The sequence below is a fragment of the Cardiocondyla obscurior genome, linkage group LG20 (assembly GCF_019399895.1).
Source record: "Cardiocondyla obscurior isolate alpha-2009 linkage group LG20, Cobs3.1, whole genome shotgun sequence".
Taxonomy (NCBI): Eukaryota; Metazoa; Arthropoda; class Insecta; order Hymenoptera; family Formicidae; genus Cardiocondyla; species Cardiocondyla obscurior.
Window position 1 is genome coordinate 2,737,138 of NC_091883.1, and position 26,858 is coordinate 2,763,995.

The 26,858-nt window shown below is 43.1% G+C and overlaps 1 protein-coding gene across 1 annotated transcript; it reads right to left on the bottom strand.

Moving 5' to 3' along the window:
- Positions 1-1,302: 1,302 nt before the first annotated feature.
- Apolpp (retinoid- and fatty-acid binding glycoprotein apolipophorin) lies at positions 1,303-26,637 on the bottom strand. The gene is made up of 26 exons (XM_070670075.1): positions 26,449-26,637; positions 19,642-19,668; positions 19,339-19,523; positions 19,086-19,268; positions 14,374-18,945; positions 13,742-14,251; positions 13,232-13,421; positions 12,904-13,120; positions 11,739-12,031; positions 9,836-10,030; positions 9,496-9,722; positions 8,542-9,034; positions 7,635-7,816; positions 7,323-7,543; positions 6,528-7,101; positions 6,151-6,398; positions 5,620-5,863; positions 4,849-5,085; positions 3,887-4,026; positions 3,323-3,477; positions 2,969-3,152; positions 2,740-2,881; positions 2,459-2,647; positions 2,140-2,385; positions 1,825-2,028; positions 1,303-1,673 (listed from the first exon to the last, which is right to left on the bottom strand). Exons 1-26 carry the CDS (start codon positions 26,516-26,518, stop codon positions 1,650-1,652), a joined length of 10,152 nt encoding a protein of 3,383 aa, XP_070526176.1. The 5' UTR covers positions 26,519-26,637; the 3' UTR covers positions 1,303-1,649.
- Positions 26,638-26,858: the final 221 nt, after the last annotated feature.

A 26,858-nucleotide genomic window follows, 5' to 3' on the forward strand; every position in this document is an offset into this window, starting at 1 on the left:
CGGAACGGAAGGGTTATGTCGCAGTCGGAACGCGCGGAGCGTCCGACCTGAAGATCGCCGCGTTCGACCTGAAGCTCGACGCGTCGGACAGCGCCAACTCGCATCTCTCGCCGATCTCCTTCAACCACGTTCCGGCGACTACCATTGTTAGACTACGAGGTCGCTCGTCACTTCGTCGCGGTCGGGACTCTCATCCGGTTTCGAAGTGATTTTAGAGGAACTCTAGAAAGATAAAAGTGCGTGGACAATTTCATATCGCGGTCCATCTCGTTCGCCTTTTCGCAGCAAGTTCTCGGTATCGATTCGTTCTTAGACTTCGCTTTGTCGCGGTTAGTTTCTCGGGCTCGAGGACGATCCGAGTGAAGACCCGGCGGAACCAAGCAACGCTGCGAACGTCGAGAGTGCATATTTGTACGTCGAAAAGCAGGTATGGCATTTGTTACGACGACGGATAGCGTAAGCGACTTCTACCGTCTCGATCCCCCTCCCTCGGCCGCCGGGAACGACGGAAGTAGGAGTGGGGTGCGTTCCCCTCAGTCCTCAACGTCCGGCGCTCCACGGCACACGTACGCACGTGCTCCGTGTGAGAATCTACGTACACCACGTCGAGGTCACGTACGCTAGCCGCCGGTCGTCGCTTCTAGCACTATATCTGCTTTCGGCGTGCATACAACGAATGATCGGTCGTCGCGCTTCTTAATTATAATCGTAAAGAAACAATCGCCGCGATAATCCACCGTCATTCCTTCGGTCGTCCGTTTCTCGTGTGACGGTATTCGTAATTAATGATACTGACGGTGATTATAAAACGGAAGTAGAGCAGTGTGACTTAGTGCCAAGTGATTTGAAGTACTACAACGCTTCAGGATGATCCAGAACGCTGCCACGGAAAGAAGGAAGGAAGGAGGGAAGGAAGGACGAACGGATAGACGGAAGGAGGGAAGGACGGAAGGACGAAAAACAACCTAGCCCAGCCGAACCGAGAGATTTAAAGGTAAGTGAACTGGCAACACGCCGTCCGCTGCATATTCTCAATCGCAAATCGCTCAATTGTAATCGTCTTAAAAAAATTAATACATATAATTAATTAACGACCGAGTATAATAACGCTCGCTTCGCGTGCGCTCTGCGATCTCTGGTATTAAAAATCGCGTATTAAAAAACCTATTAGAATCTGAATAAAATATAATCTTAACGATGCCAAAGTGGCATTTCGCGTTTAAACGAATTAAATTATATATAAAAAAAAATAATAATTTATTCGCGCTGGTTAAGCGGAGGACGCATAAAATACTAACAAGCTTTCATTACACGAACATTACGTTCAATGTTTATTTTTCTCCGTAAAATCGCTGATTGTAGGTACATCGATAAACGATATATCAATTTATTGCATTCGCATCAATTTACGCTCATATCGGAACTACAAAACGAAGGGCAGGCACTTATTTTATTAGGCACTTTTTAGCATCCGATATTGCTCCTTTCGATCTATTAAAAAATCGGCGACATCGACCGAATGACTCAATTACATCACTTATCATCCTATCAAACGGACTTTTCATATTGTAACAAAGTAACAAATAGATTACATCTAAATTAATTAGTAATAATAGTATGCATAGTACTGTGGCTCCTTTCAACCAGAGTTAGACTTCTCTCTTCGTGTGTCTCTGCAATATAAAATGCATAATTAACGTCGTAAAATAAGCCGTATCGTTTCTAACACCGATGTTACCTCGGCTCGCAATTTGCATATCGCGTTAACTGCCCGTATAGCGTAGCTCGCGATTGTTATCGCGATTATGGCTTCAAGCTACTCACCGTGGGCTGTTCCTTTTCTTTGCGACCCACGATCTTGCAGCGGGGACGTGCGCTCGCGTGGGATTGGTAGCACGCGCAATCCTGTTCAATTTCGGTGCTCAGGATATCCTCGACGATCTTTCTGGCGGTAATCTGAGCGAACTGCCGCTTCTGATTCGGTTTAGCGTCCACGAGGTTGCTGGAACTGAACGCCGCTCCGCCGGACTGAAATATAATTTTACGTCGCGTATAATAATCTAGCTCTTTCTCACATTTTTTTATTTTATTTTATTTTATTTTATTTTATTTTTTTTTTAATTCTTTTCGCGCACTCACCGCAACGGCAAAGTCTGCGCACACGTCCACCGCGGGTAGGACCATGTTGTTTTTGAGGTCGGCGTTTCCGCTCAGTGGTTTTTTCTTATTGTCACCGAACACGTACGCACCATTGCTATCGTACCCAACGATGTTCTTCTGCGGCTTGCCGGAGACCTGGATCTCGTTGGTGTTGTACACGTGATAGTAAGTCAGGCCCAGATCTCGGTACATCTTCCGTCCGATTATAAGTCTCAATTGTTGCAGCTGTAAGATCGATTCTCTGTTAGCACTGGCGAGCGAATTAGTTCGCGTGTAAGTTAGCGAATTGGCGTTTTACCGATATCGGCAACGGAGACTTCTCGCAAGGAGTAGAAACGACCGCTACGACAGCCTTCGCCGCGGCAGGTCTGAACGGATAGTTAATAGCTTCTTTGTAGGCGTCGCTTATCCCCAAAGTGCCCAATTCCACGTCTATTTTTTGGTCGAGATATTGCAGTTTTGTCTCAAGGTTACCCTTTTTAGCTTCCTGTAAATTCACCCATTGAAATATATAATATTTCCCAGCTGGAAGGGATCTCAAACGTCTCGTTTTAACTCGGTGAAAAATTGTTAAGTTACCTCGAAGGTGATATAATCGTTTGATTCCTCGAACTTCATATTTTTCACGTCGCCTTCGATGTTCGTGCTATTGCTGTTCGTGGTGTAATGCTGCGGCCACTTCAAGTGATCAGCGAAACCGATCAAGCCTATGTGAACGTCCCTAGAAAAGAATTATTAAGAATATTACGATGCCACCCTCGCGTCGCGATCGTAAATTATATTTTTCATATTTTATTAAAAGGCGTACGTTATGCCTTGCTGCTTCAGCTCGTCTCTCAGATCGGTTATCAACGTTGGTATCAGGTCTTTGAAAACTTTCTCGTTCTCCTGAACCTGTTCGACCACCAGAATGATGTCGGCTTGACCCTTCGGGCTTTTAACGCTGAAGGTGTCGCCGACGGCGATCGTGTTCTCGCCGACTTTGCAGCTCGCTGAAACATCATCGCCCGCGTTAAAATTATTCAGAACGATCCCGCGTATCTCGCATTCGCGTAAGTCTCGAATAAGCTGACTTCCAGTTTAGAGATTTCCCTTTTCCGCGTATTAAAATTAACATTCGACCGCGCTTTGTAAAGTAGTGCCAGTCAACAATTTAACTTACTGCAAGTGGATGGTATGCTCGTTCCGAAAACACCCTTGTAGTAGCAACTGGCGTAATAAGCGGTGGCGAGCAAGCAAGGAGCTTGCGGATTTCCGTTAGCCGCAGCGTCGCAGGCATCTCGGTAATGAGTCGGATTAACGTAGTTGAAGCAGTTTCTAAAACACGACGGAGAAACATAATTTCCAAGTTTACCTCTAAGTTGATGAAAATGTTTATGATAATTATATTACTTTGAATATTCGCGGAATACCGTTCTGAAATATACATGCGCGTAACCCGCGGGGATATCAGTCGCAACGAAATGTTGAGATATAATATTTTTCGAGACCCGTCCTCGTTTTCCGTCGCGATAAGTACTTTATCTAATCAGTTTTTTTTTTGGTCTTTTTTTTAATATCGTTATTTGTTGAATCTCTTAAACGTCTAAAGTGCTCGACGGTAAATCGAAGCTATTTAAACTTTTCATCTTAAATAATTAGACTTACGGTATTATATTTCTTTGCGTAATCTGGAAAGTTAATTGTATTTTTTTCATTTTTCAAACCGGGGGAGGAATATACTTACTTCAACGTAGATTTCTGGCCCGAGAAGTAGTCAGTGCAGACTGGATTACGTTGCTTCGTCTTGTGATCGATCGCGTTCACAGCCGCGCAGTCGGGCTTCAGTTTGTATCCGTTAGCAAATTCAGTCTCACTCTCGGTAATCTGTTTCAATTGCGAAAAAGGCGCTTTTAGAGATCACTGCAAGCACTGCGGAACTCTGTGTCTATCGTTTTTACGTAAGATCCTTTCAGCGGCGAAACAACTCGGCGCGTGTTTATTTTTACTTTTGGAAGTGGAACGTTCAATTTTATTTCTCCCGACAGAAGATGAAATTCTGCATATTGAAATATGACGTCTTTTACCTTTTCACTTAAGAGATACAGATATAAAAATACTGGTTTGCCGTCCCAGTTTCGCGGACAAACTACCGACTCAGGATATCTATTTCGCAACGAAAGAATGCCCGATTCCATCGGGAGTTCGTGATCCCTTCGGAAAAGAATGCCGTTCAACGTAGACATTTGTCTATTGATCGAGGTGAAAACTTTTAAATAAAAGCGCACAATGAACATGATTTATAGTCGGACGATATTACCGCAGGGCCTTATGAATAGAAGCGCGACGCCGTGAAAATGAGGGACGAGCTTCCGAGAGCAGGAAGCAGATTATATTAAATATTTATAACGTGTGTACATTTTTCATCTCGCTTCCGACGTACTTAGGGTATCGATTCCGACTTTTCCTCGCGGTGGAATTAATTTAAAGAAGAAGAATATACATTATTTTACGTTAAGCTGACGCGCAAAGCCGCTTTTCCTTCGATCGATCGGGACGAATAGTTAATTTGGATAATTATCGTTAACGAAATCCTTTTAGGGAATATCGATATTAGCCTTAACGATATTAGCGATCTTACGTCTCTGATATTCTACGCGCCAAGTTATTTATTATATTTAAACGGTAAAACTAACTCTCTACGCTTACCTTTCCGGAGGGCAGAGTATAGTCGTCGTAATGTTCGTTGTTGCCATCGCCGAGAAGACCGCGTAATTTTCCGTGATAAAAGCCAGACACGAGGACCGTGCAGACCATAGATTGTTTGTTGGTGCATAGAACGTGCACGCCGTAGTCGGACTTTACATTTACAGTCGAGGCGACAAGGAACGCGTGCAAATTCTTCGTGCTGGCCGGGAAATTGCCTGGCTTGCTGTTCACTAGAATCTGTAGGGGAAAAAAAAGAAAAAAAAATAGAGAGAGTAAAATACAGTCGTGTGCGAACATTCGACCGAAAATATTCGCGGAAAGATTTTTTTTTTCTTTTTCCTTTTCGTTAAGTAACGCTGAGCGCGCGGAAAAATAAAAGCGTAAAATTTGCAAGGCTTAAAATCGGCGTGATAGAACTCGCGCGAAAGACGAACAACGGCGGGAGCTTTTTTTTTATTTTTTTTTTTATTTTCTATTCTCTCTTCGCTCAGTCTGTGAGAGAAGCGACGCGAGGATAATACGGTTCGACTTGTCAGCGAAGTTTGGACTTTCCCAGCAAACTTACAGGGTTACAGTTCAATACTGGATTGCATTATAAGACTCGTACGCGGAATACTGTATGAGAGCGATCTGGCGGTTTCACCCACATCGACCCTTTCTCGTTTCCCTCTCTTCAACCCATTTACCCCGTTCTCAATTCATGTCACATATCCCGACGTAACTTGCCGTCGCTATAGGAAATTGGTTAAGAGATAAGAGAAATAAACTTACGTTGCCATTGTTCTTCAGCGTGATGCTCTCTTTAGGCTCCGTTACGGTCACGCTAACGAGATGTCCTTTGTTAAAGTTCGCGACAACGGAGAAATTGCCGTCCTGCGTGTCTTGCGCCAAAACGTAGGTACAATCACCGGGCATGCTCAGGTGGTTGCCGTCGAAAGTAAAGATATGTCCTCCGTCGACAACGATACCGAATTTACTGAAGGGAGGTATGAGGTCGGAGGGCAGGAGAGTTGGTCTATTTAACGTGCAGAAAAGAAAAATAAATTCACATTAATTAGCATTATAGATTCTCACAGTAATTAAGAAAGAGAAGTCACGTAATAAAAAAAGAAAATGTTTTTATTAATACTATAAGTAGTTTTCTTTTAAAAAAAATTCTTTAAATATTGCTTTTAATTTTTTCACGCTATATTAACTTTGCTCCTTAATTTAATTAATTTTTTTATTTTTTCTTTATTAAATGTAAAACTTAAAAAAAAGAAAAAATACGTAATAAAATTAGATATAGTAGAAACAAGAGACCTGTAGGTGTAGTAAAGTTCCGCTGCTGTTGGCAATTCGTTATTGCGTATCAGATTGACGAGAGACACTTTGAACGAGGTGATCACTGGCAATTTTGTTAACGATTCGAACTGAACGGGAAGATGAGAATCAAACAAATCGTCTATTAGTTCGTCGAGAGCGCCGCTTGATTCCAGAAGCTTGTACAGGGAAGCAATGGCATCGATCGCACGATCGTAGATCTTCTTGATCTCGTTAGTGTTGTCGACCTGCGCGAGACAAACATTTTTATTTTTTTTTAATTAATTCGGCACCCTTGCTATTTCATATGTTTCATAATTTTGGATCATTTGAACTGAATTAATAAACCGTGACGTTAGGCAATTAGTGGCTCTTACTTTTTCGTGTTTGACGTGCTTCATTATATATTCATAAGTAGCGCTGAAGAGCTGTCGAAGTTCTTCAGTCGGTAGCATAGACTTTACGACCTCGCTGAGCTCGTGAATAGAAGCCAGGACGGTTTCCGGAATTTGAAGGTTGATGAGATCCTGGTACTGCTCTTTAGCAATCTCGAAGATCGGCAATGCTTTCATTTGATTTCCCAACAAGGCGGCGAACTCCTCGACGTCTTTCTTGATTTGAGTGACGGCCTTGAATATGATCTTGCTGATGTCGTGAGCGAGCTCCGAAGCAACGATCGCTAATTCCTTCAATTCCTTTTGATGCTCGTTAATGAGATCGAGTAACGTCTTGAAATAGGCCATCGATACGTCGGCGAGGCTATCGACTAGATTGATGTATGCGTTAGCTATCTTGTTGTAGGACTCTTTCAGCTGCGGATAAATCGTTTTCCATGCCTCTTCGATCTTGGAGACTATTTCACCGTATTCTTTCTGAAGTTCATTTACTTGTAATGTTATTTGTTTCATAGTATTGGTTATGGCCGCAATAATAGCTCCGAAATATTTGTTCCTGAAAGAATGAGATTGGTAATGCGTGATTTAATAATTCAAAAATTATTCTGATAAATTATTCAACATTAAATTTATGAGGACATTAGAATACAAAAATGTAAGAAATAGATTATTGTTTTTTTTTTCTTTTCTTTTTTTTTTTTTCTTATAAATGTATATTAATAAGTATTAGTACTGAATAATATAAAATCGAAAGAAATGTATTTTTTAATTTCTTACAAGGTGGCCTCTATATCTTTGATGGTCTGATCAGCGTTGAGTTCGTTTTTCAACTTGTTTAGTTCGTTTTCGTAATATTCTAGCAGTGGTTTAAAGTTCGGTTGGGCTTTCTTCAAATGGTCTACAAGATCTTTCAATTCTCTTTCTGCTTCGTCGACTATTTCGTTGGAAGCGTCCTTTAATTGTTTTAATAACTCCTTGGTGTTTTTTCGCGAATGCTCCTAAATTTCGTAATATATATATATTTATTCTTAATTTTTTTTATATTGCGAACATGTAATTATAGTTATAATTACACGAAAATCTACTCACAAATAGGTGGACAATATTATCTTTAGTGTAGCCGAAATCAGGTTTTAGGAACTTTTCGTCGTCAAGATGAACCAAAGCGTGGAACAAATCCTTTTTCGCACCATTTTCTACATGTTCGGCATGAATTTCGGCTAGTTGTCCGAGTACGATGCGTCCGTTAACGACGACTTTGTTAGGATTATCTAAAAAAAAAAAAAAAAAAAATTAAAAAATAAAAATTAAATATAAAAAAATACTAAAAGTGTTATATCTACTCAAGTGGAAATTAATTCCCACCGCTACTTAATAATTAGCCAGCCGATTCGCGGTTCGTCTCGTGGCTGTCTAGCAAAGCTGTCCAGCAAAACTGTCCAGCATTGAGTCAAAAATGTAACGCTCTAAACGTTTGATATCTAAACATTTTTCGCCGCGGACCGAGTCTACTCCACGTCTTGACCTACCTAACACGTGCTCGTTTGCCGAGACCGCTCGGCGCCGGGCCCGCCGACCGCCGTGATTGTGTAAGTACGTGCGTGTGTTTACGTCTGGCCGGCAGGTTTTTTCTCGCTCCAAGTTCGCAAGGTGGAGGACGCGCGGGCGGCGGACGGCGAGAACCGGTTCGCCCGGCGATTTCGGCAGTCGAGCGAGCTTTGCGTAAGATCAACGCGTAACAGTAAACAAGTACGCGACGAAAAACGTTTAGATATATCTATTTATATACACGATCCGCGCTGGACGATGCTTAGACGACCGATACTAGACAGATTTTGTTTCTTTTCTTTTTTAAACGACGTCATCTTTTGAGGATTAGCTAGATAAATTTCCACTCGAGTGCATATAATGTATTTGCATGTTTCAAGTATTTTTTTCTTTTTACTTACTTACTTACTTACTTAAGAAAAAAAAAAGACTGCGAAATATATTTTACCTTTAAAGTATTCCGTGTAAGTAAATCTGTTCCAATCATGCGCTTCGTAGTTGATTACAATAGGCTTGTTGCCCACGATCGAAATTTCCGTGTCGAACTTTTGCAAATTTTTCTTCAATTCCCATTTCGCGTCGGCTTTGATTAGTTCTTTATTTGGGGCGGTTACAAGGAGGTACGCTTCCGTGGGATTTAAAGCGACGAGAGCGCCGACGCTCTTTGGCTTTTGATGCACGTCCGTGTAGGACAGTACGCTGCCGAAACCAAATTTGTATTCCGCGATCGCCAAGTGGCTCTTCAGGTCGACTTTGAGTTGTTGTCCACGGCTGTTTATTTCAATCACGCTGGTCACATTGTGGCCTCTTTCGATATTCTGTCGATTCAGCTTCGCCACTACGTTGATCTTCTGCGTTTTCTTGGAGAAGACGTCGATGTCTACGTTCGCGTCTAGCAGGTGTTCGCCGCCGTAGTGAAGTTTACCTTTCACCGCCATATCCTGATGTAAAAATACGTATTCGATGTAGTTTGAAAATGAAATCGCAATTTATTCAACTAGCATTTGGGTTAAAATTGCGAAAATGTTATAAAAATGAGGGAAGAAAAAAAAAGGAACAAATTCAGCTCGCGGACGTAAATCGGCAGAGAACGTATTACGGTGCCTTTTTTATAATTTAAGTGGCTCGATATTCTCGCTAGATTGCGAGAAAATCGACAATAAAAGCTTTGTCAAAGTGCGTAGTCCTTCTCTCTCGCTAGTTTTATGGAAAAGGTTCGACCTTATATTCGCGGAGAAATTGGAAGCAAATTGGAAAATGCTTTTTCAGTTAAATTTTGTTTAACTTTGAACGTCATTCGATGTAATTTCAACGTTGTGGATTTAAAAAGCTCGAAGAATGTAATTTTTATGTGTAAAATTAGATATTTCATCATATATTATAAATAGAGTCGACGACGTACCTTCGGCTGAGATGGATATATAAATTTAATCTCTCCGTTAACAGATCCGCTGTTCTTCTCGATATTCACGTCACCGGTGGCGACAAGACCAGTCTTGTCGGACGGTTTGTTCTTTCTGTCCAAGTAAACGGAGACGTCGACCTTGAATGCTCCAGTTTGCTTCGTCTTGGGCAAGTCGAATGTGCCAACAATCGCCATTTCGCGATTAGGTAATGTCAGAATGGCAGCTGCGAACAAATTACGCGACTATTAATTTATTACCCCAACGATAAAATTAGAAATATCTTTCTTATCATTTTTAATAAAAAATTTAATAAAGAAGCGGAGCTTATCTCCTCACCGCTTTCTTTAGGATGAACGTAGAGTTTGTAGGAATACTGAGACTTGTCCTTCGACGAGTGTAAGTACAAGTTGGCAGAGTGATCGAGCTTGGACTCCTTGAGTTCGGTGCTCGATTTCAATCCGAATTCGGCTGGCACGTTGAATTTCTTCAGGTCCACCTCCACCGTTAGTTCGTGATTCAAATAATTCTTATCTGCGAAAAGGAGAGAGAAAATATTAAAGGAATAATTTATCATAGAAGACGCTTATTTACGCGATACTTTTCATTTTTTTATTTTTTTTTTATTTTAATTTTGTCACGGTTTACGGCGATTAAATAAATTAATAAGAATTTTCAATGGCCGTTGGATTGTGGGATTATTGTTCAATGAAATTAATCGAAGCCATTAGATGAATTAAAAATGACGTGTCCATAGTAAAATCTATAATTGTGATAAAATCGTGAAAGTACGAGGAGCGTGTGTTTCGCAGGGTTGCAATCGGGCAATCTTAAAAGAATTATAATACATTAATGTTCTCATGAAAAGCTCGTTTCCCCGTTTGGACGAAGACGGTTCCCGCTCTCGATATTAATCGGGGAAATTTTATTTCCGTTAACTCTCGAGGCCCGATAGGCCGCAACTGCCAAATTGATCTCGAGGGAGGAAAGAAAAGTAGGGGTGGGAAAGAAAAAGAAAAAAAAAAAGACGAAGTAAACTTTATCGCTCTACACGTCACCGCGGTGCTAGAAAGGATTAAGACGCGTGTACGTCAGCGAAGCACACGCCCTTGTGGCGTGACGTCATTCCGCACCGGCGGGCAACTTCTTTTTTTTTTTTTTTTTTTCTTCTTCCCTGTGTATCGCCCCGTGTGACTCCGCCACCACCCCTAGCCACCCGCGACGGTCACGCCTGTCCTCTCGCATCGCGAGCTCATTGAGCAAGGAAAAAAACGACGGAAAAAGGGGCGAAAGAGGGACCGGGGGAGGTAAAAAAGAAAAAAAAAAAAAAAAAAAAGGAGGAAATAAATTCTGTATTCGAGTTAATGCGGTGGCACGCGGCGTCGTCTTTCTCGCACCCGTTTTCCCACCACCGACCGCAACGTCGTCGTGTACAGGGATGCAATTCCAGAGCTCTATTAATAACCGAGGCGAGGCACGAATTAGGCGCAGATCACGCGAGAATAGAACGCCCTATCGACCGAGATCCGCGGCACGGCCTGTGCGAGCGAGGGGGTTGCGCAGCAGGGCGTCGGTATCCTCCCCTACGAAATTCCGTCGCGCCTACGCGCGCGCGGATACCGTACGTAGACGTTGGGATTGCGACGTGTTGCGCACTCGTGCGAAAAACGCACACGGGACGGTGGGACGCGGCCAGGCGTAGCGGCAGGTGGACGGTCCACTGTCGGGAGTTTCTCTCGTTACCTCGGAACGGGGCTCACCCGCTTGTACGAACGGAGGCTGCGATAAAGATGATTTCCTGGGAGACGCCCCGGGAAAACGGTTCGGCACCTCTCGCCCGTAGAAGCTTATCATTATCATACGGCCGCCGCGAACTCTTTTTAGCATTTTTACGAATTCAAGCGCGACGCAGAAGCGTATCTTAATAATGAAAAAGACCCGAGCCGGCGCGCGAAGCCGTCGGCGCCGGATGTCGTCGGGACGACGTATTTTCCGCGAGTTTTTTTTTATTTATGAAAGGCTTTTTATTACCGCGCCGTTCGCCTAAAACTCACGCCGCCGATGTTCCTTTCGCTCAGTTACGGTCGAACGTGTTCGCGCGCAGTAATAGCTAATTATTAACGTATCAAATCCGCTTAACGGCCGTTGTTGCAAGCGTTATATAATAATAATCCTCGTGACAATCGCAATCCTCTTTCCGCGGGTAAATAATAAAACCCGGCGTGAAATATTTTGGACTCACTGTCGCTGTCGTAGCTCGACTGTAGTTTGAAATGCGCGCAGTCCTTGCTCTGCTCGCAATAGCTATTGAAAACGAGGAGCTCCTTGTTCGAGAGCTTCAGCTCGCCCACAACAGCCGCCGGATCGAACTTGGCGTTCAGAACGATTACCACGCCGGATTCGCCGTCCTTCTCGCGAGTCAATTGCTGGCGAGTATACTTGAAGGAGGAACTCCTCGTAGCCTCGCCTATCTTGAGATTGCCATTTCCTTCGATGATAATTTTCCCGGCCTCCTCGCGCTTCTTGTAGTTTGTGCTGCGAACAGTTTTAAGCTTCAATACCTTCTGAATTCACTCTGCGAAATTGCATTTATTAGCGAGAGTGCATCTCTCCCTTCAGGGATATAGAAAAGAAATTAATATATAATTTTTGTGTACCGAGAGTGCTCAAACGTTCGGCGAAAGGACGATATTTTATTAGGCGAGAATATGAGAATAAATATTTGTTACGCTTTTTATAAACGCTTGGACGATCGATAATGCCGTACGCTTTCGGCTGAGCCACTTAACCCCTTTTCTTTTTTTATTTTTCTTTTTTTTTTTCTTTTTTCTTTTACGTTTCAGTATTCGATCGGGGGGAGTGATTTCGATGGGACCGCGAATAAAAAGGGACTGGCGGTTGGAAATGTATTCTCGGAAACCGCTTGAATTAATTTTAGCGGGCGAATCGATGGGAATTACGTAGCGGAACGAGCGGCGATAAGACTCCGGTTGTATCTCCGATCTCCTTTAAAAACGATCTCGCGTTTCGCCCGTTAATTACTCGAAGACGTACCTCGGTCTTTGTTGCGTCGTCCGCGCGGGGCGATCGATCCTTCGCGTACGCGCGCGAGATGTATATCCATCTCGCGGTCGGACGACACCGTTGAAAATTACTGCAGGAATATCGACCTTAACGGAAATGACAGGATCGTTAACGAGAACCAGAAATGTCAGGAAAGCGACCCGACGGTATTCCTACGCGCTTCTATTGCCGGGAAGAAAATTTTCCTTCGCTCGAGCTAACGTTCGGCCTCGTTATTAACGTTAGTTATCATTACAGGCGCGACGCGGAATCGTTTTCTTAGATTTATATTCGCTTTAATTGATACGTCACGTCGGTTTTGCACACACGGGGCGGCAGCGTACCTTCCGCTCACGATGTTTTTGCCGTCGCTGGTGACGGTGATGACTATTCGCCTGCCGGTTTTAGGAGTCGGGCTGTTCGCGATCTCGGCGTGCATTTTGCGGTGCTTGAGTTTGTCGCTGTCCAAATTAACGTTAATGACGAAGTTGTCGATACTTTCCAAATTGACGTGCGCGTCAGCAACAGCGAAGCCTTCTGGCGTTTCGACCTTCCATTCGCCTGCGAAAAAATTCGTTAAGCTCGTTGAAAAATATTTTATTAACTCATTATTAATTATTAATATTATTTTTTTTTTTTTTGAATTATTTTTTTAAGCGCGTTTTAAATCACCTGTATATTCGTGATCGCCGAGCTTGTTGAATTTCGAGAGCAGCTCGGTCTTCTTTCCTGCCGGGCAGGTGTAAATTATGTGTATCATCGGTGAAGTATCGCTGCCTCGGACTTCGGTGCTCAGAGTATGCTTCTTACTGTCCACGCTCAAAGCCACGTCGGTCTTCCTTCCGCTTCCGTCCTTTTCTCTCTAATTTTAAATAGAAGAAAAATTAGATGCGCGCGATAGATAGATAAATAATCGTCGCCCGCGGTGATCCCGCCGTAAATTTTATTTTACCTTTAAGCAACGAGAGCTGCCTACGTCGCCAGCTGTAAACCGTTATAAATGAAGCGGAGGATGGGAGGTATCGCGGGAGAAGTAATATCTGACCGGAATAATCCCGAGTTATTTGATACGGTAGATTAGCGGCTCGTAAGCGGTGAAACGCGAGGAATTTCAGCTTGGATTTCAGAGACGTTTCCTAAATACGGAAAGTAACGCCGTTGCGAGCGCCGCGAAAAACGTACCTGGTGCTTGAGTTCAAGGTCGATATTGTGCAGCTTCTCGTATGGGGTGGTGGCCTTGGCTTTTACGTCGACGTTCGTCAGATCGAGGTTGTACGTGATGGGGTTGAACGCGAGGGTGATCTCCTTCTGGTCGTATTTGACGACGGTATTGGTGGTGATCGTCACCTTTTCCCCGCTCGGCTCGTACTTGAAGTGATCGTTGAGGCTGATAGGCGGTACCTTTAGAATGTTCAAATCGAGCCGCAGGTCGCTCTCGTAAGGATGCTCGCCGTCGTAAAGTCCAGAGCTCTTAAAAGCACCGTCGACCTTAATAGACTTGTCGTCGTTGTAAGTGAGCGTCGTCGATCCCTTCGTGTCGACGACACCGCCCGACTCGGATTGGATCAGCACGTCTTGATTGAAGTCGAGCTTGACGTTGCGTAATTTTTCTGACGGCAATATCAGCTCCGCGTTGCCTTTCACCTTGCAAGGGCTATCAATTTCGTTGCCGGGAATATAATTTCCGGAGCTCTAAAAAAAAAAATTAAAAACGCACGTTCATGAGTTTAGTTTTACAGACACTTGTCGCGCCGGTATTTTTGATAACAGATATATATATATATATATTAAAAAAAAAAAATTACTATGCTTACCTTCAATTGGAAGTCCTTGCCGAAGGAAGATTCACCTTTGTAAGATAATTCGTTATTCTCTTCCTTCGTGGATTCGTATTGCAGATTGAACGGTCGCGGTAAACGCGATCCTGACAAATTCAGAGTTATTCCATGCTCCTTCTTGTTCCCTTCGGTTCCAAGATTTTTCAGTTTCAGCTCGAGCTCTCCGGTTTCGCCGTTGAAATCGACAGCCTTCACTTGAACGTTTTTCTTGAACGTGTTCGTTTTGTAGTCGACGTCGAGGAATTCTTCGTTGTATTCGATCTTTCGCGATTTACCACCTTTGGTTTCGTGATCTTCCAACGCGCCGCTTGCGTGAACGTTGTACTTATTGTTGCTATCTTTTTTGGACGCGTGCTTGACGTTGCCGGTTATGTATCGACCGTTTGGCAGAGTGACGTCCGCTTCGGCAGTGAGCTCGCCTTCGCTAATGGAACCGTCCAGCTTGCCTTTGCCGTTCAGCTCGAATTTATGATTCATTATCTCGATCACATTCTTCGTCTCGATGCCGTTCTTCTTTATGTCATTCGCGGTGGACAGTTTGATGCGTTTGTTCGGATCTTTTTCCACATCGAATAGAAGTTCGAAGTCGCCGTTGTGCTGCGAGCCGACGACCGTCAAGTCGCCGGTTCCTTTGATTTTTCGCTTAATTTTCGGCAAGTCGATATTGAGCTGCGCTTTACCTTTGCCATCCTTGAGCGACAGCTGTCCTGCAACGTTCAAATAGTTCTTCACGTCTAAAGTCAGGCTGCCTTGAGGATTCGAGCCCTGTCGTTGTAGCTTCAGCAGAAAATCGACGTACTTAACATCGCTCACGATGAGATACGCCTGTGACTGAATACTGTTGGGATGCTCAACGTTTAGACTCGTGAAAACTTTTATCTTTTTGTCGTCTAATTTTAAATCACTGTCGACCTCGAAATTCACGTTCTTATGATTGTCACTTTTGTACGTGACTAAAGCGTCGGCCTCGTATTTTCCTCCCGGTACGAGCTCGAGTTTGTTCTTGTACTTGCTCTTGTGCGGGTCAATGACCGTACGCTTAGATTCCAATTTTATGCTGTTCTGCAAGAGCTCGGCTTCGAAATCGAGCTCGTATTCGTGGCCGTTACCCGCCTTGGCTTTGCTGTGCTCGAGGAACAGCTTTGAGCCGAACTTGAATTTGTCGTAAGTGATGGCAATCTTGCTGTCGACGGAATTACTCTGAAGTTTGCCCTCGACTGCTAATTTCAACTTCGCGGCGGGATAAGAGATCTTGGTAGAGCCACCGATGACAGAGTTCTGCCCTTCTACATTCACTTTGGAGATAGCGTGATGCTCGAGGCTGAAGCGATTTATCTTCGAGTTCTGATCCGGGCCGTGAATGAAAATTAGATTATACGTGTACTCGTTCGGTTCTCTGTGCAATTCGGATTGAATGTTGAATCCGATGTTAGGATCCTTCGACGGTAATGCTGAGACGTTGATTGAGTAGTAAGTGTCATCTTTTTTCTTTCCTTCCAACTTGAGATCGACGGACTCTTCGCCGTAATTTACCTTCATGTTCAAGCCGGCGGCGTTTTCCGCGGAGTAGACGTAACCGTCGAGGCCGACGAGCTTGTGGTCATTCGCGACCAAGGCCACTTTATCGAATATGTACTTCTTTCCACCCTCGTAATCGGCGACTTCTACGGTGCCTTGTACCTCGTATTGCTGAGACTTACCCCCAGATTTGCCGCCCGTTAATTTTTCGATATGTTCTGGCACTTTATACTCCAAGATAGGCTTATACTTGGCACCGTTCGCCAAAAAACCGGCGCGACCGTAATATTCTTGATTATCATTCAGTACGGTAATCGTAAGCGTGTGCTCTTTAGGTTCGTCTTTTATCACCGCTTCGATAGAAGCCTTTTTAAACGGAGAATCGAAGGAGAGCTTAGCGCGTTTTTGCGGCTCGAGAGCGGCCTCGGCGTTAAAAGATACGCGCCTGTTAGTTTTGCTGTTCGGCGTTTCTAATAAAATCTCCAACGATCTTGATTTAGGTGTCTTGTCGTAGTAGATCTTAAGATGTACGCTCGATAAATCGCTGTTCTCAAGATTAATGCCGAATTTCGCCGGGCCGTTCAGAGGGAATAACGCTCTCTTTTGCACGGAGTCGATGCCGTCGTAGGGAAATTCGATGTCGCCGCATACCGTTATGCCTAGAACACTGGATAGCTGCTCGAAGCAGTCTTTATATATTTTACCTTTGCCGAATTTAGGAGCTTTGTACGTGTCGCCGACGCTTAAAAGAATTTCGCTGCTAACGCTTATGAGTTCCTCTTTTTTCTTCGGCGCACCGACGACGATGTCGACACCTTTGCCGTCTAATAGCTTCACCGTAATGTCATTGCCGATGTCTGTGTGCAGCGTGCTGATTACTTTCATGCCTGACTCAACGTCGAATCCTTTGACCACCAGATTACCAGCGACGCGAATAGAAGCGCTGGGCTCCAAGCCGAAATGAATGTCGGCGTTTTTCGGATTTTCTACGATCGTTGGAATATCTACTTTGCCGTAGGTTTTTATTTGAATCGCGCTAGTGCCGATTACGCTGAGAGAGAGAGCCATGCCGAGATTCGTCGGATAGACGACCTCCGCGTCGAGGAACTGCATATGATTTTGTAGATTGTAATCGAATTTCTTGAGCTTGTTCACTCCATTTTGTAGATCGCTGAATATCTTGTCGATGATACTCTCCGGCGTGAAGTCCGCGGGATTGCCGTCGTAAGTCAGATAAGCCAATTCAACGCCGAACAATTTAGCAGACAAATCGAAATTAAGCTGCTGGTCTACTTCGTTGCTCCTCAATTTTAAACCTTTCGCGAATTTGTCGAGCTCCACTTGTTTGACTTCACGCTTGCCGCGTAATTTACTGACTTTTTCTTTAATATATTTTACGATATTCTCCGTCTTATCGACGCCTTTTTCCACGAGATCGTCCACTTCGTACTGCGTCAAACGACCCTTCGGTCCAAAATAATGCTCGATTAATCTGTCGAGATTCTCAATGCGCGTATTGAGTTCCAAGAAATTGAAAGATCTTCCGAATATCTCGGTGGTTAAATTTACATTGATTGAGCGCGGCACGAAGCTATTCTGGCTGTAGATGACATTGCTTTCCGCGGAGGCACCGAGGCCGAGACCGCCTACATTATACGACAGTTCGTTGTTGAAAGAATATTTGCGGAAGTCCTCCGGGAATCTTGTTTGCGATTTAATTTGGCCGAGGTGCCTCTTCGCCTCGGCTTTGCTAGGATCGGCGGACGCTCGCAGGTTACGCAAATGACTCTGTATGAACGAGCCGACTTGATTCACCGGCTCCTTGTTCAAAGTTTCCTTGAGGCCGCTGGCGACGTGCTGGCAGGGGCAGGCGACCAAAGATAAGTAAGACTTGATTCTGATCTCGCTGTCTTCGTCGCGATTGCTGAGAACCTTTAGGAGGACGCTCTTCCATTTCATCGAGCAGCGCGTAGGCAAAGCCTCGATCGCGGCTACTCTAACTCGATTGCGGACGCTCTTGTCTTCGGCGATGCTAACTAATTTCTGTAGAGTGGCGTCGTCGAGAAACTTGGTGTTACCCAGGGCCTTTAAAGCCGAAACTATAAGACTTTCTTGATCTCTGCTCTTTGCCTTACCGTTGCCGACTTTCTCGCGGATTTTGTGTATAGCCTGTTTTACTTCGGCTACGTTCTCGCAGGTATGCTCCTGGCAGTATTTGCCTACCACCTGGCCGATGCCAAGGTACCCGAGGCGCGGTAAGTTCGGCTGATCGAGGAGGGAAGTGACCGCGGTCACCGACGGTAGATTCACGTGATTGACGAGGGCGAGACTCGCGTAGAATAACAGCGTCTGGACGCCGTTAAGCTCGTTGCTCTTCAACAGATCCACGACCACCTCCGCCGCCTCGCCGCTCCCGGTGCGGAAGAGAGCGTCGAGGAAGATCTTCTTGTCCAGAGTTTTGTCGAAGCCATTGCCGTTTTTCACTTTCTGATATATCGCTAGGATGTCGTTTTTGTTGCTGTAACGGAGGACCTTGACGAGATCCGCGAACTTTTCTGCCGCGTCGTGCTTTATGCTGTCGCGCTCTTCGGCGCTCGTCGCTTTCAAGGCTGCGGCGATGGTATCGGGAGACGATTTGACAACGGGATGCGGCGCCTCGAATATCAGGGACCTCGGTTGAGAAACCGGAGCGTTCGGGCTATCGCTTTTCTCACCCTTCAGCGTCAGGGTAGTCTGCACGATCGTCTTGGCGCTCACGTCTCCGTTGCTCCAGGGCTTCAATTTGTATGTCTCGACCGAGGTAGCTTTGTTTAAGATGCCGCGCTTGAAACGTTGCTCGACCCTTTGGTGCGACGACAGTAACGGAGCCGATTGAATGTCAGATTTATGATCGTAAATAGCGGACACGAGACCGTTTCTAATGCTCTCGCGATGAGAGCAACGGATCAGATTCCTTTCCTTCTGAATGACCAACGAGTCGCCGTCTTTGTGAAAATTGAAGTCAGTTGGACAGCCACCGAACACGTCAATCTAAATTTATACCGATTAAAATTATAATTACATATTTTATCGATATAATTTATTTTATTTTATTTTATTTTATTTTATTTATTTTAATTTTTTTTTTGGAGCTAGAACATTAATAATTAATATATCGAGACATTTAGTACCTCGTGATGAGCGGTAGAGCCAGATTCTTGTATAACAGCTGATTGAAATAACGAAGTGACTGCTCTTTTAATATTAAGAGACGCTTGCGAGTCACCGGGTTCGGTACAGATTTCCGTATCGATGTGTCCGTTGTGATAGTTGAATTGTAGCGCGTACTTTTCAACATCTGGCAGTAATATTGGCTAAAAGAACAAATATAATATTTACGACAGATATTTTAGAGACCGTAAGTAAGAGCGGCTAAGTACTCACGGCTCCATTAATTGATAGGCCTTTCAGTCGGATCTGTCGGACGCAATCAGGCTTCGCTGATAGTTCAACAGTACCTTTCAGTTTCAAAGTCGCGTCACCTTGAGCATCGGGAACCGACGTTACGGACGTTCCTTCCAAATCGTATAGATATGTGTGTCCCTCTTGATACGCTTTACCTCCGTGCACTGCAGAAGTTCAGAGATAATTTAAGAAAACGCGTAAATAAAACAAATCCAACGCGAAATTATTCGTGCGTATATATATTAAAAAAGAAATTTTTTTTTTAAATAAAAATATACTTACTTCCATGACAGCCGACTGTACATTTATCTGCAACGCAAAGAGAAAAGTTGTAGTAATTAATATGACAAACAGATTATTAATACGATAAATGCAATACGAATATAACCGAAACAATAAAGTAAACGAAGCGCCGTTTGTTCAAATTAAATGCCAATTTAATTTTCGAGCTTCGTCGAAATATGTAATTAAGTGAAAGGGAAAAAAAAAGAAAAAGAAAAAAGAAAAAAAGGAAAAAAAAAAAATGCAGACGGGACATAATCTATTATGCTTGACGCACAGATTACATTGAAAAAAATATATTTATGCATCGAGTGAACCCGGTGCTAGGGTCGAGCGCTGATAACGTGCTGCTAATCGTGACTTTCTTGACCCTGGACCATGGAACTTCCATTTTTGTTCGATAGAGCGTGTCAGTACCCGCGAGCCGGCGGATTTAATGGTGTGCCACAATAGTTTCGCCCTTTAACATTTAAATTGATCCGAAAGAAGTCGACGTGACTCTTTGAGCGGGAGCTATAAAAGGTGGCGTATCAATCAATTGGGCAATACCTATGGTAATTTGACATTTACATTACGCTCTTTTTAGTCTGTCCAATCATTCAATTTGCGCGAGTTTTAAGTTGTACAAAAGGGCCATTTATTACGCTGTTGTACGTTACGCTCGGATTTTAAACATATGCATGGGCGTGCAATAAATCTATTTTTTATCCTTTTTCTTTTCTTTTCTTTTCTTTTTTTTTTTTAATGTGAACTACGACTCGTATAATACGTTTGATGATAATGTAATATACATATAATGTTAAATACGTTAATGTATCGTACATTATGGCGGATTATCAGTACATATGTAATATTGATATTTATTAACATACTTATTAACATGTTGCGCTAAGTTTTATCTCTGATTTTACTTTATCTTGCTTACGCTTGGAAAAACAACATCGATGACACAATTCATAGACGAGCGCAAACAAGACACAACACGACAGATATAGTTGACTCAGTATATATGAAAAATCTTGATTTTTTTCCTCTCGCGGCGTGATTTTATAATTTTACTAAATAACACAACACTGTTATATTAAACATATTTCTATTAAAAGCAGATTATTTAATTTCGCTATGGCAGTACCTTCTCTGCGTCGACTTGTTTTCAAGATAAAAACCGCGCTATTAGGTCAATAATATGTAGAAACACGGATGTCATTTGGCGAACATGGCGGAAGTTTAAAGTTCACAAACTGCATTTATCACGAAAACATTAATATCAATTTTACTAGACACATAATCTATACGTTTGCTGGGCAACTTATATCATTAAAAATGCTAGTAAATAATAAATAACAATTCAAAATTGTGTAAAAAACGGTCGTATTATTATATTATTTTGTTCGATTTTCTTTACGAGCGTACTTCGCACACACGCTAAGAAGGCTAAGAAAAAAAAAAAAAAAAATATATATATATATATATATATATATTTACGAGCGTATATATTTCTTTAAAACAGATTACGAGCCGACTAAATATTACCCAATATCACACCGAGATTATTTCGCGCCGGGGCGCGTTGCATAATTATTTTCTTGACATTTGAATATAATTAATTTACATTCTCAGCAAGAGTTATCGCTTCTACGAAAATCCAAGTGCAAATAACGTGGCAAATAAAACTTGGACGATTTACAAATTGTCTCTGCAGGAGTTACGCGACAATTAGCGTTTTCCGTTGAAGCGATCGAACTGTCTCGCAGCGGAAGCAGTTAGATCTAATCCCGACAATTTATATTCGGTCAGATACGCGGGCGCGTACATAAAATCTGGCCCTACTAGGAAATTCACTATTCGCGGGCGGGGATAGAAGTAGGTGATTCTTTTAGAAGTAAATTGGTCGGGTAAAGTGGCTTCGTTCCGCGAAGGAATAATGCATGCCGGTAGGTGCTGCGATAAATAAAAATATCTAGATGACATTTTATTTAGACGGCGATGACGTAAGAAGTAGAGGGAGTCGGATAAAGGGAGATGGAAGGTAGTAAAATAATAGTGACCGAATAAACGAAGAGAAAAAGAGGTAGACCGTGGTGCAACAGGAGAAAGAGCAAGTTTCTTCAATAAGGGACAAAGGGATAAAGAATGACGCGTGCGAAAAGAGGGTGGTGGTCGAGGTGGAGGAAAGCGGGAGGGGAATCTTTTTCGCGCGCGAGAAAATAGACCGAAAGATGGATGAATTCGATTCGGCGAAGATGTACATTGTTTCCTCGTAACAATGCCGGGATGATCAAGCCCCCGTTTTCTTAATTGTCACTTCCGCGGGACGATCTCCAACCCGTCAAAACGTTGACGCGGCCGCTTCTCTTTATTTACCACCGGACCGATGAAATTTTACATTTTATCCGCGGCAAACGCGCTACGCGGGGATTCCTTTGAAATTGTATTAGCACTTTTATTTCTCTCAATTACTTCCAATTTTCTGTGCTTCTATTATTTGCCCTTTGACATGAAATCGAGTTTTCCGGACGACGAATAAGATATTTATAGGGACAGCTGAATATTTTTAGACGCAATCGATTAAACATTTTATAAATTATTTCTTAAGTACATATAGGTGAAGTCGTTTCGATTTAATATTTAGATAAATTTTGGGCGAAACTTCTATTTAATGTTTAGCGACCGAAAAACAACGACAAAAAAAAAAAGAAAAAATAAAAGAAAAAGATGTTTGATATCAGAGATAATTTTTTATTAAAATTTACTTTCGAGAAAGCCAACTTAAATTGCTACGCACAGAAGATGCGCGGATATCGCGCGAGTAAATTTATCATTACGCTCTTCAAATGTTTTTGTTGAATAATGCAACGTCGACAGACGTACACACAAGATGAAATACAAGCTCACTTAGAGAGAGTCTCGCCGGGATTTTGCTATAATCTAACAATTGCAACCATAATTTCTTGCGCCGCTCGCTCCCCCGACGTGCCCTCCGTCATTAGAGGCGCATCGTTCTTGTTACATTACTTAAACATACGCATTATGCAAATTCGCGGTGAACGACAGGGAGTATTCACTTTCATATTTCATGCTCAGGGACGCCGTATCTTTCTCGCGTTATTTCCCGGCGCGTTTAAACGTCGATCTTTCTCCTCGATGAACCCGCATTCTCTGCTCATATTTTTAACCCGACAATCGCGCTTTTATTTCTCGTATACAGGCGAGCCATTGTAATCATTTATCACGGATTTTAATGCACTTTTCAATGGCCGTCGAGTGGCTCGATATAACGGAGAGATGTTACGTTCGAAGGGACGTTTAGAAGAACAAAAAAAAAAAGGGAAAAGAAATGTCTTTCCCGCGGGATCGTTTCTATTTCCTAACGTTTCGGAAAATACGGTGGCCGACAGGCGATCAAGGGGGGGATTTTATCTATAAAAATTATATATATAATTTTTTTATTTATATTATATTTATATTAAATTATATATATTTCTTTTTGTTACAGATCGACGCAACTGCGTTCACTCGCCGTCATCGAAAGTGCCGTCACCGCCGGTAATAATAATTTTACGAACCGCAGTCGGTTCGTCGGTCGTGCCGAGAGTTTGTTAAATATTCGGGCGGAATTTTTTGATATACGATTTTGTTTTTAACGCGAGTACCGAACCTGAAGCGCGCGAAAGTGATAATTAAATAATTTTCGCGATTATCAAATCACGGTCGGGGTGTTCGCGAGTGACTTATACGCGGAAGGATGGCTCGTCACGTCCCATCTGAGAGGAGGAGCAGGCCCGGGAAGGGCATCAGGCATCGGCGGAGCAACTATTAGGTAAATATAAATTAAAAAAAAAAAATCTTTATAAAAATAAAGCTTTACCTTTATATTAATTAAAACACTAACATGCCTACATTAATGTTTCATTTTATGTTACAGTTACCAGCAAACATCTCCAACTCCGCTGAAGCCCATGCAGATTGGTAAGTCGCATGGTTTTTTTTTCGTAGTTTGTTATTGGAAGACTCTTAAAAAATAGTATGCGTAGCGCACACATGGTTTTTACTAGTACAAAAAAAAAGGAAACAATAACGTATATCACGATAGAAACCCCGACGATTGGAATCGGATGCCGATCGATTTGCCATTCCGCTCGAGAGAAAGAGCTCCGCGGGGAGAGAGAGAGAGAAAGAACGGCGATGTTCCATATCGTTTATACGCTCCCTTTAACGCACTTTAAAACGCGGCGGTGAAAGAACGTTTGTTACGTCGCAACGGTCAGATCGGATCTATTTTACTGGGATGTAGGGACGTCAGATCAATTTACCAAATGTCCGGTCGAACACGGGGGACCTGTAATCGTTTCAATGATACGGACCTCGTTCCAAGCACCGATACGCCGTACGCAAACTCTTTAACCATTATTTCGTTACTTCTAGAACGTACCAGGGTACCCACCCCCGCGTATGTGCCACGGCCGAGTTTACCTCCTTCGCGGGCTTAATTGCTACCGTCGTTACGTTAGAAACGCGACTGGCACGTTCGCGCCGGCCGGGCTAATATCGATTTGCCGGATCGCGTAATTTTCGTGAGCCCCTGTCATTTACGCGGACGAATTTACTACGCCGCGCGAATTAAATAAATGGAAACGCGTTCCGCGGCTCCCCTGGCGACTTTTACATGCGGCCCCGTATCTCGCAACGTGTACGAGCGCGAAAATGAACGCTGACGCGCCCGGCGGGTCTTGCCCTCGAGATGTTTTACAAGAATAATCATAAATAATCGTCGTGTAAATCATGCGGCTGTTCCACCGTGCGTACATTGTATATGTTAATGCACGTGATTACTCGAGATTAACTGGAACAACACTTGATCGAAAGAAGAAATATAGGAGCACGATAAAGCGTTATCAACGCCGCGGCGGCGTATCGTGGAAGAAGGGATGATTTCCTCGTATCGTTCAAAAGCAAAATATAAAATCGACTATTGTATTAAGAGAATGAACAACATTTTATCGGCCAGCTCCATGCCGATTGGGACCATGAGATAATGGCATGTAATTCGGCGGCTCGCATTTTATTTCATTCACATTCGTGCGCGCGCGGGACTCGAAAATGCTTTCGCAAATAAATGCGCGTCTTTCTCGTTTTCGTGAAATAAAGGCGCTGGCCGAATAGAACTTTATTCCTTCCGTTGCTCGCTGCAATTTGGCGGAAAATTAAAAAAGAAAAAAAAGAAGAAAAAAGAACTGATTAATTTTTTTTTATATGTATTTAAGCTGCAAGTACTTTTCACAAAATTATTTTATTGCTCGTTACACTTTGCTCGAAATATAATTCAACTTAAAACATTCTTTGTTTGTTAACGGCGGCCTCCGACATTATCTTTCCTTAAGCTAGCGCTGTAATCGAAGGAACAATTTTCTTTAATCTTCCTCCAGTAATAAGAAAGCGTTAAACGCGCTCGATAAAACTTACTTCAGTTCTTCATTCACAAACAGAAAAGAAGCTCGCGCGCGTGGACTTTGATTACTAATTAAAAATTTGATTACTAATTAAAATTTTGAACAAAGTGTAATTCAATGTGGAAAATTGTATGTTGATACAAATAATATCTGTGCCGGGGAATAAATTATGCTAGGATGATGGAGCGAAGATTTCGCGCGGAAGATTAATTATTTTTCTCTCGCTTACGAGAGAAAGAAAGACAGAGAGAGATTAATCTAAATTTAATGACATGTCAGATAAGTGCGTCACGATGGCTACGTCAAAGATGAGAACTTTTTTTTTTTTCTTTCCCCCTTTTTTTTCTGTAAATTGTAACGAATATATGTACACAACATTCGTAATCTGTAATTTCTTGCGTTAATTGCTAATGGAACAATAGCGCAGATAAAATTCCACAAATTATACATCTTTCGGGCTCGTATAACTCACGAAAATATCAAAAAATTTCGACACCCATTCGCGACGATAATCTCTATCCTTGACATAGCCAGTAACCTTATGATATTCAAACCTGACCGCGCCGAGCGCGTTGACCCTTTCTATCAACACTCGTGCATTAATCTTTAATTTGATAGAAAAATTAAGACTCATCGAAGTCATCCGGTCTTCTCGAAAGCTCCGCAAGGGAGAACGTGGTTTAAATCTTTTGTATCCGAGCGTCGGGATGCGAGCGAGCCTTTTGCGTCTTTGCGATCTCCTTCAAGAGTATCGATAATTGAGCCACAAAGTTGCAACGTGATTCGATCCTTTTTGCAAATTCAGTTTAAATATTTTATTAATCATCATTTTCATACATCCGTCTTGGAAACTTCAAAGTGCGAAATATCGCGATAACAATTTTGTAGCAAAACGGTAAGAGTACCGTCTGGTTTCGAACAACGTTTCGACTACCTTATTTCTCCTCCGCGTCGATAGAAGTATAAAAGTTACAAAATCGAAATCAACAGCCTTACGTTATCTCTTCGGGAGAAACTGAAACTCCCGGCGTGTCGCCTTATGTGCGCATGCATTTTTGCCGTCGATGCACTCGCTCAGTTTTCTCCGTGCTACATTTTTTTTTTTTTTTTTTCAACCGGGGGTTGAAGTTTTCAAGGAAAAATCGAAAATCGGCGTTACCTCGGTCTCGTGACTTTCAACGCTTCCGTGATTATCGGAGAATAGAAAGAGGAGCGGAACGCGTGAATGTAACGGCCGTCCAACTCCCTTGGGGGGCCCGGTGGGTTAGAGGGGCGGAGGAGGGGGGTAGATCATGAAGCACCGGAGTACTTCGCTGAAAGGGGATGAGCGACAGGGCGCATTTTCCGCTTTACTTACTGCCTGAGGCGTCGACCGCCAGGAAGAGAAGGAGACAGCTGGCGAAGACGGCCGCCCTCGCGAGCCCCATGGCTTTCTCTCCCCGAGTGCCGCAAACTACTTTAGCACTACTCTCGCACAATCAGCGGTGACACGATCAGCGGCCACGGGCGACACGACAAAAGCGTCTGCGCTTTTCTTCGTGCGTGCTTTTATGCTCTCGCAGCTCCCCACCCGCGCTTATAAATCTTTCCTATGCATGTTGGTCCATTCACACATATGTCCGCTCTTCGGGCCGGGGGCTTCGTCATCACCACCGTCAGAGATAAAGGGATCTCTACCCGCACTAAGAAAAGTCAAGCTCTGACGGTGAAAGCAATTTATCGAAATTTTCCTAGTTTATTTTTTTTCTTCCTTTTTTTTTCTCTCTT